Source organism: Coptis chinensis, chromosome 9 (assembly GCF_015680905.1).
Source record: "Coptis chinensis isolate HL-2020 chromosome 9, ASM1568090v1, whole genome shotgun sequence".
Lineage (NCBI taxonomy): Eukaryota > Viridiplantae > Streptophyta > Magnoliopsida > Ranunculales > Ranunculaceae > Coptis > Coptis chinensis.
In genome coordinates, this window is record NC_141464.1 from 76460559 (window position 1) to 76474557 (window position 13999).

The following is a 13999-nucleotide window of genomic DNA, read 5'->3' on the forward strand; positions in this document are numbered from 1 at the left end:
CCTTGCTATAAGTTGAAGGCGCTTAATGAGAGATTAAGCCAAACCATTATGTGTGTGCACATGTGGAACGGGATGCTCAATATCTATCCCTATGGATGAACAATAGTTATCAAAAACTTGAGAAGTAAACTCAGCAGCATTATCAAGTCTTATAGACTTAATAGATTGGTTAGGAAAATGAGCTCTAAGTTTAATGATTTGGGCCAATAGATGAGCAAAAACCATATTTCTAGAAGAAAGAAGGCTAACATATGTCCAACGTGTGGAAGCATCAATAAGAACCATGAAATACCGAAAAGGTCCACTGTGAGGATTTATAGGGCCACAAATGTCACCTTGTATCCGTTTAAGAAAAGTTGGTGATTCTAAAGTTATCTTAGTGAAAGAAAGTCTCGTGATGAGTTTACCTTGTGAACACGGTATACACAAAAATCCATTTGGAAAAATTAACTGATGGTTTGCTAAAGAATGCCCGTTAGAGTTATCTATTATTTTCTTTAACATATTCATCCTAGGGTACCCTAACCTATCATGCCAAAGAGTTAACGCTTTAGGTCACTAAGTTTTAGATTTAGCTTGAGTTTCTGGCTCATGACGGAGTGTGATTCCACATATAATATTTTGGTATAGTATAATCCCGAGGAGAAAACACGTAGTTTTTCAAGTGTAAGTTTCTGGCTTCCCACACTAGTGATGATGCATAAATATTCATTGTTTTCTTCACTTATGGTTTCCATATGGTACTACTTGAAAACAATGCTTCTTTGATGAATATATGAGTACCATTTGGTAACATAATATGGGCTCTTCCGGAGCCTTCAATGATTTGTACCGGTCCCGCTATGGTGGATACATTTTGTGGATTAAAAACCAACTTTGAGTTGTGGCATTGTCGACTAGACATAAGTTATTATCACAATCATGCATTTCACGATCCATACATTTATAGAGAAAACCATAGAATAAAATAAATTAACATCGATTATGTATAGATTATATATACGATTATATATTACAATAAAAATGCTCACATATCCAATGAAGCATGCACTAGCAATACATTCGTCACTAGAACGTATATCACAACAGTAGCGCAACATGGACTGCCAAGCGACGCCATTCCCAAATTATATATTTACTATTATTATTATTAGAGATGCTACTCTACAAATATAATCTAGTAGTGAGTTCTACACATCTCGATAGCTTTGGGTCCCATAGTCTAAAATTCAAAATAGCAAGGAATACATGCTTTTGTTTCACATCTAGTAAATAATACTAGATTAAATACCAAGCCATCACTTATATAGTCCAGACTACGTAACCACTATGTACATATCATCCACCCAAGTTAATCGCATAATACTGCATGTTGCATATTGTAAAACCATATTCATGTCTACCCAAAGGCATGTATAATAAAGAATCAGATACTACCTATACTTCATTATGTAAAAATGCAATGTCAACAAGATGAAGTTGTTAATCATGCATAACAAACGAACTAATATAACCTATATAGCTTAATAAGGATATTAACGTGGTAACTATAACTCTACTATATAACTCAATCTTACACAACATGCAAAGGAAATTTATAGAGATCACTTGCAAGTAACAAGCCAGAGAAAGACGTTAACAGTAAAGTTAAATTATAATATCTTTTAATAATAGTAACAGTAACCCTAACAGTGATGCTAATATCTCTTAATAACATCCCGTGACTTAAAACTCGTTCTTTTGTAGTAAAGTTAAATTCGACAGTAACGAATTTAATATCAAAATACGAATTTAAATTCAATAGTATCGATTACAATTCATAATAACAAGTTAAACACATAGCATTAATCATAAGTAAAACACATACTTTTAATCCAAAGCTAGAGACTATCGTGCTGATAACGTGTTAGAATTAAACCGACTTGGAGAGAACACCACACTAACTTAACATGTATTGAATTATTGAGAGAATGAGATAGAGAGAATTCTTATTCCTTGAGGTAAATCTAAATGGGAGGAGGTTACCTTTATATACAACTAGGTAACCACCTTTCCAAGATAAAAGATTAACATGATAAACAGTAAGATAGAGGATGATCAGGATAAACACCAAGATAGAAGATTATCAGGATAAATACCAAGATAGAGGATTATCAGGATAACACATATCAATGGTGGGCATCCATATAAGCCCACGGATTTCATAACAATATATATATGCAGATCCCATCCAATAATACCATGGTATATATATATATGCAGATCCCATCCAACAATACCATGGTATATATATATATATATGTATGTTTGGATGCTATATTTTTACATATGCCTGATTTTTTTGTTTTATTTATTTTTTTTTTTTTTTTAAGATCCGGGATAATCACGACTCGATATTACTTAGAGATGGGTGACTTTTACAGCAGTATGTTGTTGATATGTATGTGAAGATCTCAACTCAACAACTAAGATATTAACGTGACAATCAAAGCATACTATACGAGCTGAGTTATACCAAGGTCTACAAGACTGTATGCATGCAGGAGAAACGAATGCAGGTAACAGTTAAACATCTTTATTTTATTTTATTTCATTTCATTTTATTATTTATTTATTTATTTTACTCAACTTCTTATTCATTCTATATATTATATCCTAGCTATTAATCATTGTAATCGTTTTTTATTTTCATTTTCTCATTTAGCGAACATCGGGCATAAGACAATATTGTCGTCATCTTACATTGGAAGTCCACGTGATATGCATGAAAGGTATCATGATGCTATGGCTCTGGTTCAGAAATTTGGGAAGCCTGACATATTCTTAACAATGACTTGCAATCCTAATTGGGAGGATATTAAAAAAGGAGTTCATGCTGGCCAACTAGCACAAGATAGACCTGATGTCACCACAATAGTTTTTCATGAAAAATGTGAGGAGTTGAAAAAAGATTTATTCAAAAAGGGGATTTTGGGAAAAGTTGCTACATACGTACATGTTATTGAATTTCAGAAACGTGGTCTTCCACACGCTCATATGCTCATAATATTCAACAACGACGACAAGTTTATAAATCCTGATGATTATGACAAAATTGTTCGTGTTGAAATTCCTGATCCTGTCACCAAACCAGTGTTATACAACATAGTAATGAAGCACATGATCCATGGTCCTTGTGGATTATTAAATCATGACTGTATTTGTATAAAAAATGGGGTGTGTAAAAAGAGATTTCCAAAAGAGTTTGCACCAGTTACTCTACAAGGGACTGATACATATCCTATATACCAAAAACGTGATGATGGTCGAGTTGTTAGGGACTGATACATATCCTATATACCAAAGACGTGATGATGGTCGAGCTGTTTATCTAGACAACGAAGTACCTGTTGACAATAGATGGGTTGTCCCATATAACCCCTGGCTGCTGATAAAGTATGTGATATGTGCCTATCTATATCACTTCCTTATTATTATTATTATTTACAATAAGTCATCTGGCAACAGTTATGTAACTCTTAGAGTTTAGGAGTATTTGAAGTTGTTGAGTCCTAGTTGAAGTAAACTTAGTAGTGGGAGACCTAGTTTTCTGGAAGTGAACGTTGTAGCTTCTTTTCCTTATTGGGTGGGTTGAGTACGTTAGATATTGTAATCAAGTGCCTATATAAGAAAATGCAAGTCATGAATAAAGGAACAAGTTATCATCTAATATATATCTTTTAGCACACCGGAGGTCAAGGCTCCTCAATAAGCCTCTATCCATTTTCTATCTCAATTCTCTTATTACACCATAGGTACTATCAAAAACAAGAAGAACAACCCTCAGTACATACCAAATTGGTATCAGGGCTTAGGGATGGACCAACGGGTAGAGCACTTGAAGCAAGCTATGGATAAGCTCTCAACTGGCCAATCGGATCTCATGAACCGAATGAACGAAATATTTGATAAATTGGATGCTCGTATGGATATAATGTATGTTCAGCCTGCTAAAGAAGTTGGAGAAAATTCCGAGTTACCAGCTCGAGTTTCCATTGGGCGGAATGGTGAGTATGGAAGAAATGGTGGTTCCCAGTACAATGGGTCAAACAATTCATACGCACCTAAGTTTGTGAAGTTGGATTTTCCGCGTTACAACGGTGAAGACGACCCAAGCAGCTGATTATACAGGATGAAGGAGTTTTTTCTTATGAACCACATTCCTCTGGAAGCACATGTGTCAATGGCAGCTTTCCATTTTGAGGGTCCTGCTCAACTGTGGTACCAAATTTTGAAGGAGGAGATGACAGTCATAACATGGGAAGACTTCGAACTAGTTGTGTTTATTCGCTATGGTCCCAATCCATTTAGCGACTTTTTTGGCGACCTGGCTAAATTACAACAAGTTGGATCTGTACGAGAATATCAAGTGAGTTGGATCTGATGTTCAAGCTGCAAGACCGAACTCATTATCTATAGCAATTAGGTTGGCCTATTTGTATGAAGCACGAGATTCATCACAGCGGCGACCGATACCAACAGGGGAATCAAAGCGAATTTTTTTATCTAACAGAGACAATGCAAGCAGTGGTGCTAGTATTCCAGTTTGGCGATTATCACAAGCTGAATTACAAGAGTGGCGTACTAAGGGGTTGTGATATAATTGTAACGAGAAATTTGTTCTGGGGAATCGATGCAAGAAGTTATTTGTGATAGAAGGTTGCTATGATGAAGAAGACGGTGATATAATTATGAATGAGCAGGTACCGACTAGCAAAGTCGGTAAAACCTTTGGGTGACTCGAACCCCGAACCAAAGATCAAAGAGTTACTGATCTCATTTAAAAAACAGGCTTACCAATCAAAAAAAAAAAAAAAAAATTATGAATGAGGACGACACTAGTCATGAAGGCTTGAGTGAGTTGCCTGAGATATCTTTGCATGCAATTTCGGGTTCCCAGGCACCAGCAACAATGCAGATAAAGGGTGGCATTGGGTATATGTCGACTATTGTTTTGGTAGATTCAGGAAGTGCTCATAATTTTATTACTGAAACTCTTGCTAGCAAGGTGGGCCTACAGCCTGAACGAGGAGGAAAATTTGAAGTTGTAGTGGTTTCTGGTGATAAATTATCCAATAAAGGTAAGTGCACAAATGCTAAGTTAAATTTGCAAGGAGTACCTTTATTTGTGGATTTTTATTTGCTTCCACTAGAAGGCTATGATATTGTGTTAGGCACTCAGTGGCTGTGTACACTTGGTCCTATTCTATGGGATTTCACAAAATTACAAATGAAGTTTAAGGTAGCAGAAAAAGAAGTACTCTTGCAAGGTGTAAATCCTCCAGCTAATAAACTACTTGGAGACTTACGGTTTTGCCATGAAGCAAAGCAGTGCAAGAAGGGAGTATTGCTTCAATTATACTCACTCGGAACTCCAGTTCCTAAGCGAAGGCTGGCTATCACCCTCCACAATTGCAGCAGATTTTGACGACATTTCAGGATGTATTTGATGAGCCGAAGGGCTTACCACCGCCACGAAACAAGATCACAGAATTCCCTTAATGGCAGGTAGTGAGCTAGTCTGTGTCAGGCCTTATCGCTATCCGCATTATCAGAAAACAGAAATAGAGAGGCTAGTGGTCGAGATGCTCTCTACATGACGGTGTGATCAAAACCAGCAATAGTCCTTATTCTTCACCAGTTATTTTGGTAAAAAAAACATGATGGGTCGTGGCGCATGTGTGTTGACTATCGTGCTTGGAACAAGCTCACAATCAAGGATCGGTTTCCTATATCGGTAATTGATGAATTATTAGATGAGCTACATGGGGCAAAGATATTTACAAAGCTTGATCTCCAAAGCAGTTATTATCAAATTCGAGTGGTAGCTGATGACACATCAATGACTGCCTTTTGAACTCATCATGGTCATTACGAATTCTTAGTAATGCCATTCGGGTTGTCCAATGCACCGTCCACATTCCAAGCTTTGATGAATGAGGTATTTCAAGATCATTTGAGAAAATTCATTCTAGTATTTTTTTGATGATATCCTTATATATAGCAAGTCTTGGGAGGAGCATTTTCAGCATTTACAGATTGCATTGGCTATACATTGGCTATACTAAGATCCCACAAGTTGTTTGTTAAAAGAGAGAAGTGCCAGTTCGGTCAAAGTAAGGTGCACTTCGTCGGTCATATAATTACTGCTACCGGTGTTGTGGTGGATTCCGACAAAGTTGCAGTGATGAAAAGCTGGCCCAAACCATCCACGCCTAAGGCATTAAGAGGCTTCCTTGGTTTGACTGGTTACTATTGCAAGTTCGTCCAAAACTTCGGTAAGATCGCCGGTCCACTTACCAAATAAAATGTTACAAAAAGACTCTTTTGTATGGACACCAGTTGCTGAAGAAGCATTTGCACGCTTAAAAGAAGCCATGACAAAAGCTCTGGTATTAGCTCTACGACTTCGCCAACCGGTTTGTAGTTGAGTGTGATGCTAGTGGTTCGGGTGGTGTTGGTGTTGTTCTAATGCAAGACCGCCTCTATAGCATTTTCTGATCATGCATTCTGAGGAAAGAATTTGTTGATGTCGACTTATGAGAAGGAGATGTTAGCATTGGTACTAGGCTGTGCAAAAGTGGCGTCCATACTTATTAGGAAGGCAGTTCATGGTTCGAATCGATCAACAAAGCTTGAAATATTTGTGGTCCCAAAGAATTATTACAGAGAGCTTCAAAGAACAATGGTTGTACAAACTGATGGGATTTGATTTTGTTATTGAATACAAAACAGGAAAGGAAAATATAGTGGCAGATGCTCTTTCTAGAAGAAATGGTTTTGCACAAGATGAGAAGAACAAAAGTGAACTTGCAGCTATTACTCATCTTGTTCCTCATTGGTTAGAAGCTATCAAAGAGAAAGTACAGACTGATTCCGTATTGCAAAACCTCATTCAACGCATCAATGATGATGAAGTGGTAGGACCATGGAAATTTCAAACTGGAGTTATTTTTTTTAAAGAGAGAATTTGTCTACCTGAAAATTCTTCTTTACTTAAAGATATCCTAGGACGGTTTCACAACAGTACCCATGAAGGCTATCAAAAAACTCTTCAAAGAGTTTGAGCTACTTTTTATTGGAAAGGAATGAGACGACATATCCGGGGATTCATTGATGCTTGTGATGTTTGTCAACACCACAAATTAGAACAACTTGCTCCAGCAGGGTTGCTTCAGCCACTTCCTATTCCAAATCAGGTATGGGAGGACATCCCTATGGATTTCATTAATGGTCTGCCTATTTCTAATGGGAAAGCTACTATTCTAGTAGTTGTTGATAGGCGCGCTGTCCAAATATGCACACTTTATTCCTTTGTCACATTCGTACATGGCAATTGGTGTTGCACGAGTTTTCTTTGATAATATTTTCAAGCTGCATGGTATGCCATGGACAGTTGTGTGTGATAGGGATCCAACACTCACAAGTATCTTTTGGTCAGAGTTATTTAAACGGAATGGAACTGATTTTAATTATAGTTTAGCGTACCACCCTCAAACTGATGGCCAGAGCAAAGTGGTGAACCGAACGGTGGAGATGTACTTGCGATGCTTCACAAGTTCTCAGCCCCGCGAGTGGATTAAATGGTTATCATGGGCTGAGTATTGCTATAATACTAGTTGGCATTCGGCTATTAAAACTACTCCTTTCCAAGTTGTTTATGGCCGACCACCACCCACTTTTTGTCGGCCATACATTCCGGGAATGACATTTGTTGATTCCGTGGAAAGACGGTGATGGATCGAGATCGGATCATTAAAGATTTGCAGACTACTCTCAAGGAAGCTCAATCCTGCATGAAAAAGATTTATGATCGTCACCACACAAATAGAGAGTTTGTAGAAAGAGACTGGGTTTACCTAAAGCTTCAACCATATCATCAAACATCACTGTCCATGTGGAAAAATCTCAAACTTTCTCCTAAGTACTACGGTCCTTTCAAAGTATTAAAAAAAATTAGAGCAGTTACTTACAAGTTGGAACTTCCGATAGGTACCCGAATTCATCTAGTGTTCCATGTTTCCTTGCTGAAGAAAAAAAATTGGGGAAAACATTTATGTCCAAACTGAACTTCCTATTGCACAAAGTCCTGCAGATACTCTTTACCCCAAGCCGCAAGCAATTTTGGATTATCGAGTGCGCAAGAAGAAGAAGGAGATTCTAATTCATTGGCAGGGGTTATCTCTAGCAGAAACTACTTGGGAAGATTTTGATACACTACATAATATAACCAGTTTCCTGATCTTGGCCTTGAGGACAAGGCCGTTTTTTAAGGGCAGGGGAGTTGATACGTGCCTATCTATATCACTTCCTTATTATTATTATCTAAATCTATTATTGCACACTGGGCGAAAATGCTCATATGGGATTTCAGGAAGCCACGTCAGCCATATTTTTAAGTGGGGAACACAATATTAATTAAAAAATATAACATAATTTTGATTAATTGCAAGTCGGTCCTTACTCTGAATTATAATTAGACGTAGGATTTGGTCGAGATTATCTAGATGTTCTCGAGATATGTACAATTAAGAAAAAAACAATTCCATGCCCATTCTTTAAACCAATTCGCGATATAACTACGGATCACACAAACACAAAATTTGATTCTCAAACAAAAACGCCTTCGACTTCAAACTATGAAACCTAAAAAACCAAAAAACCTTTCGACCACTATTAACCAAAACACTCCACTGACGAAAATTGAATAGCTCTCCCACTGATGAAGAAGGATGATTTGTAAGTTTTTTTTAGTAATTTATTTTTAAATACATGTTTTTTTATTTTTTGGTGTTTTGAAATCTATTCAATTGAAGCTATAAAGAAGGCAAATTTTTCTCTTCTTCCACAGAAAAAGGAACCCCAAATTATAACGAAAAAGGAGGCACCAGGCCGTTCTAGGCACAGTTCAATAAAGTAAGCAATTTCTTTCTTTGAATTTTATCATGATGCATATATCGTTGTTAGGATTGGTGATTTATACTTGGTCAGTTTCACATGTTCACATCTTCTTCAGCAGCAATGGAGGTAAGTAGAAGATTAGATGTGATTCTCTTAGTTTGACACATGATGCATTTTCTTTGTGTTCTCTGTTCGATTAAGATTGAAAACCGGAATGGTATTAAAAGGGATACCATTGAAACTCTATTGAAAGTGATAACGTTTCGAGATTCTAGACTTTGAAAGATAAATTCTCCAATTGAAATAAGTGATTTTACTGAAATTGGTATCCCATTTTATTCGTTGTCTCATGTTGTTTGAGATGGAAGTTCATTATCATTTTCTTGAGTTTGCTATCGAGATTATGTTTGCAGGGTCGTTTGAACAAATAAGTTTGGTACTTTCGTTACTTACTTGGAATGTAGGTATTGCTTCAATAGTTGGACTGAAGTAATATGGCCGACAAAGCACAGAGACATTTTTATTTGGATGTGAGATTAATTGGCACTTTATTTGAAGAAGAATGTGCAACAATGTTGGTAAGCTAAGCTGTACTTTAGCTTTGTTTTTGTAATTTTTTATATACTTTATGTTACCAATGAACATTAAATATTGATTGTGAGAAATTAGTCATTGTAAAAACTTGAGTACATGTTGTTAGAGTGTTAGACAAGCTAGGCAATCTCTTCAACATATAATTTTTTCACATGAATTTTTACGGTTATATGTACATGTTGTGTGGTAGTGTTGAACTTACTTCCTTATAAAAGAGATGTGAAGATTGTTGTGCATTGTCGACAGTGACTCGATTTGTATATAGATCTACAATGAATTTTTTTACTTGCTTCATTTTTCTATTCGGTCCATTTGAAGAAATTTTGAATTTGGGGGATTTTATCGTAGTTGTCTTTTTTCAAAGTCAATTGCTTTGGTTGGTTGGTTCGATTATTTTTCTTTTATCGAGGTCAATTATTTAGGTTGGTTGATTCGATTATATTTATGTATGTATAACTAAAGATAGTTGTAGTTTTAACCTAAATATTATTTTTTTGCTGAAAACACTATTCTCGCTGAAGAAGCATTTACATCAACACCCTATGAGTTTAATTTGCTACTAATGGCATCACAAAACATGGAAAATTTTACTTGCGTTAGCATATCAATCTAATAAGTTTCTTATTGAGATAGATGACAAGCTTAAATGAGTTTGAGTTGGGTTGAAGGCAACAACTTACGTATTTAGTAGCTTTATTTTTGTATGTTGCATTTAGAACTTCTGTGATGCTAAATTGAGATAGACATGAGTTACAAAGAATGCTAATTGGAATGTGTTGGTTCATCAGTTGATGTCATGTCTATGAGGAGTTGTTTGGTCATTGGTTTTTCAGCTATCATATGTTTTAACTAAGAAAGGTGATGTTAGTGTTGATAGGGTGTAGTGTTGAAGTTGTTAGGTTCATATTTTGGAGATTTTATTATTCTATCTAAGATAAATGATTTTACTGCTTACTGATTTGCTAATTATATGTTGTATTATGTAGCAGTATATTCCAAGGGCAAGATAGCATCAGATGTGTGTTGTGGTATAATTAGAGGCAGTGATATGTGTGCGAGAACATGTGGGCAATTACAACCAATCAGTTTCTCACTTGGAAATATAATACACGTTAGAAGCAAAGATGAGGTTGAATTTGGGATTATTGTTGAACTTGAACTTGGGCAAGTTGCTAAGATGACATGTGGACCTGCAAAGAAGCTCTACACCTAGATGGACATTGCTGCAAAAGACTATTTTCTTTGTACTACTTGCATGGAATTTCGTAGATTAAGATCCAGGACGTAAAGCTTCCATGAACAAGTTATTGGTTTGATAGTAATGACCAATCTGTGTTGATTCAACTTTTTTCAACTGTGCTTTAGAATGTTTAGTAAATGAACTTTTCTCGATCGTCAATCTTTGCTTATCCTGTTGAACAACACAAAGGTAAGGAAGTTTATGCTTGGTACATTAGTTGGTTAATTTATTTAGCAAGCATTTAGTTCATCAGCCCTGTTTTTATGCAACTTTCATTATTGTATAAATGCTATATTTATAGTGTCACATTAATATATACTTTGGTTGTGCACCTGATTGTTAGTCCACTTCCTATTAATTTTGTGTTTGCAAGAGTAAATTGTCATCCACTCAAACATTTGTTTTAATCACTGAGCATTACAAAAGCAAATTTTAACAATGTATGTTATGGCGATGGAGTACACTGCTTGAGGCAAACTTTAGAGTTGATTCTATGACCTTATTGTTGCATTGCTAACCGTTTTCTCACATTGCAGGAAAACTTAAGATTGAAACAGAGAGTAAAAAGAACAAGAAGATTGAAGAGGTTATTTCAAGTAAGCACATATGAATCTTTTTCTAATTGGTTTTGTTAGCTTAGATGATTCTCTTATGTTCCTATCTAAATTCAAAGAGCTAGGTACGAAAACTGCAAAATTAAATTTCATGGTTCGAACATTGACACCACTATCTATTTGCAACTGTAAAAGTATTTGTTGTCATATGTGTATACAAATAATTAATGGTTATAATTTTTTTCTTCTTCTTATGTATGCATTCAAAGAAACATGACTAAGTATACATCTCACTTATGTGATAATTCCAGGTCATCAAAATCAATGGTTGTCCTTTGTCTAATGGAAAGATGATGCCCAAGTAATCATATTTTATAGGTAGCTTCAATATCATGGCCATTTATTTTTTGAATTCTATTATTGTATTTTAATAAAAGTACATGTATTAGAAGAAACAATATATGATTCATATTCAAGGTAACAATTTGCTAATTTTATCTAACACTTATCTATTGGTTCCATTTATTTTGTGCAACTGTATTGTGTTTTAGAACACTTTAAGTGTATAAATACCAAGTTTAAAACATGTGTGAGAGAGCGGTGCTTATAAGCGTGCTCTTTTATATGTATAAAAAAAAACGTTGAAATCTTACGAGGGAGCTATAAGCTTTGGAATTCTTATCTACGTGAGCTTCAGAAGACGACATCAAATTCTTCAAAAACTTTGATGCTCTGCTTTTCTGCCATGATAGAAAAAAAAGTCGTTTCGGGTATGGTTTATTGTTTTAAAGTCCGAAACGATATATTATGTTAAAGTAAGTAACGGTATCGGGGAGAGGTAGTAGTAGGTTGGGAAAGTGATCATCCTTGTTTCAGAAAGATAGAGTGACGGTTGACTGATATTGACCGGGTAGTTTTTTTAGCTGCAACTAATATAACTAACGCCGTTAATTTTTTGTTTTAAAGTGTAAGAAATCTCAACTCAAAACATGAATATGAGTTTCTAAATAACACTTTTGAACGTGCATTAATCACCATGCACAAGATGCTTAGGATTTGGAGATTGTACATAAATACCTTAACTGATTAGAAACTTGTGACTCAAACACGTAGCACTTTTGATTGAGCTTTACGCGCTTTTCTTGTTACACAACATGAAAAGATTTGGGATGCCTATTTATCTTGGATGCTCTAAAATTTAAGATGGTCCCGTAGAAAATTATTTTAATATTTGGCTTAAATAATGTTTGTGCACTAAGTCACTGTTAATTATCAAGGTTTAAGGGTCTTACAATAGAAATTTTAAAGCCCCAATCGATTGATGAGGTAGATAAAAAAAAAAAGAGAAGGTATCATCAATTTTGCTTCAGTAAAGTGGCAAAGTGATATGAATCTTTTAACCATTTTGTTAGGTGATATACAACACACGGAAGCGTAATGTGCTCAGGTCTGTAGGATGACTAGCAAGTTCACTATTTTTAATTAGTTGTTTTTATTTAGTGTTTCACAGGTAAGGTGTTAGCTAGAGTCATCGAATATAGGGGCTACTGGTAACATGTCTTTTCTCCAAGAGTAGTGAAGGTACGGTGATCAATAACTATTTAATTTCCTTTCTAAATATTTATTGTCTATTTCCTTTTTAACTTTGGTTATGTTGCAAATTGGCATTTTAAAGTGGATCTTTAGCTCAATGGAAGAGCACTTGAATGTGAAATACATCCCAAGAGATGGTGGTTCAAATCCACCAAGGTCATGTACTATTGTCCATAATTTGAGTATTATATTAAGTAAGATTCGTCAGTGGTTTTTAACGGATATTATGTAGTTATTATTCCTTTAGATTGTTGAAATGTGAGGTATGACTTTTTTTTTTTTTTTTTTTTTTTTTTTTTCCATAAAATTTGAGATTTATCTTTTTCTTCCTTTTTTAAGCTATAAAAGGTTCCCTAATGATTTATCATTCTAGCTCACTATTTTTCTTCCCGTTTTTTACATCCCATGTCGCCAAAATGGATTAAGCCAATTAAGTATAGTTGACTCTAATAATTTTATAAAAATTAAGCTCAAAATACAGGTAAACCCAAACGTTTAAAGCATACAATGAAACAATCCCAGCATGCATGGTCGGGTGAAATGCTAGTTATTTACAATAAGTCATTTGGCAGCAGTTATGTAACTCCTAAAGTTTAGGAGTATTTGAAGTTGTTGAGTCCTAGTTGAAGTAAACTTAGTAGTGGGAGACCTAGTCTTCTGGAAGTGAGCGTTGTAACTTCTTTTCCTTATTGGGTGGGTTGAGTACGTTAGATATTGTAATCAAGTGCCTATATAAGAAAAGGTAAGTCATGAATAAAGGAACAAGTTATCATCTAATATCTTTTAGCACAAAGTGTTAACCGGAGGTTAAGACTCCTCAATAAGCCTCTATCCATTTTCTATCTTAATTCTCTTATTACACCATAGGTACTATCAAAAACAAGAATAACAACCCTTAATACATACCAGTATGACTGTCACATCAATGTGGAGGTGTGTGCTACAGTCAAATCAGTAAAATATTTGTACAAGTATGTGTACAAGGGATCTGATCGTGTGTCTTTAGAAATCAACTCTGATGCACCACATGACCAGGATGAAATCCGTAAGTTTCTAGATGCACCGTGGGTGTGTCCAC

At 35.4% G+C, this 13999-nt stretch overlaps 1 protein-coding gene and 1 long non-coding RNA gene across 4 annotated transcripts; both read left to right on the forward strand.

Annotated features, from left to right (window-relative positions):
• Positions 1-2784: 2784 nt before the first annotated feature.
• On the forward strand, positions 2785-3324 carry LOC147478171 (uncharacterized). Its single transcript, XM_086586180.1, has one exon. It carries the CDS (start codon positions 2785-2787, stop codon positions 3322-3324), a length of 540 nt encoding a protein of 179 aa, XP_086442306.1.
• Positions 3325-8549: 5225 nt separating this feature from the next.
• LOC147478172 (uncharacterized) lies at positions 8550-13203 on the forward strand. Of its 3 annotated transcripts, XR_015208272.1 has the most exons (8): positions 8550-8778; positions 8891-8955; positions 9007-9518; positions 10524-10963; positions 11311-11370; positions 11640-11706; positions 12829-12909; positions 13004-13203. It is a non-coding gene; the product is annotated as an uncharacterized LOC147478172 (long non-coding RNA). The 3 variants fall into 3 exon arrangements; XR_015208271.1 differs by lacking the exons at positions 12829-12909; positions 13004-13203 and having other exon boundaries at positions 11640-11849; XR_015208273.1 differs by lacking the exons at positions 12829-12909; positions 13004-13203 and having other exon boundaries at positions 8571-8778; positions 8891-9066; positions 9405-9518; positions 11640-11849.
• The last annotated feature ends 796 nt before the right edge of the window (positions 13204-13999 follow it).

Coding starts and splice junctions, on each gene's coding strand:
- LOC147478171 (XM_086586180.1), top strand. CDS start 2,785: ATGGCTCTGGTTCAGAAATTTGGGAAGCCTGACATATTCTTAACAATG.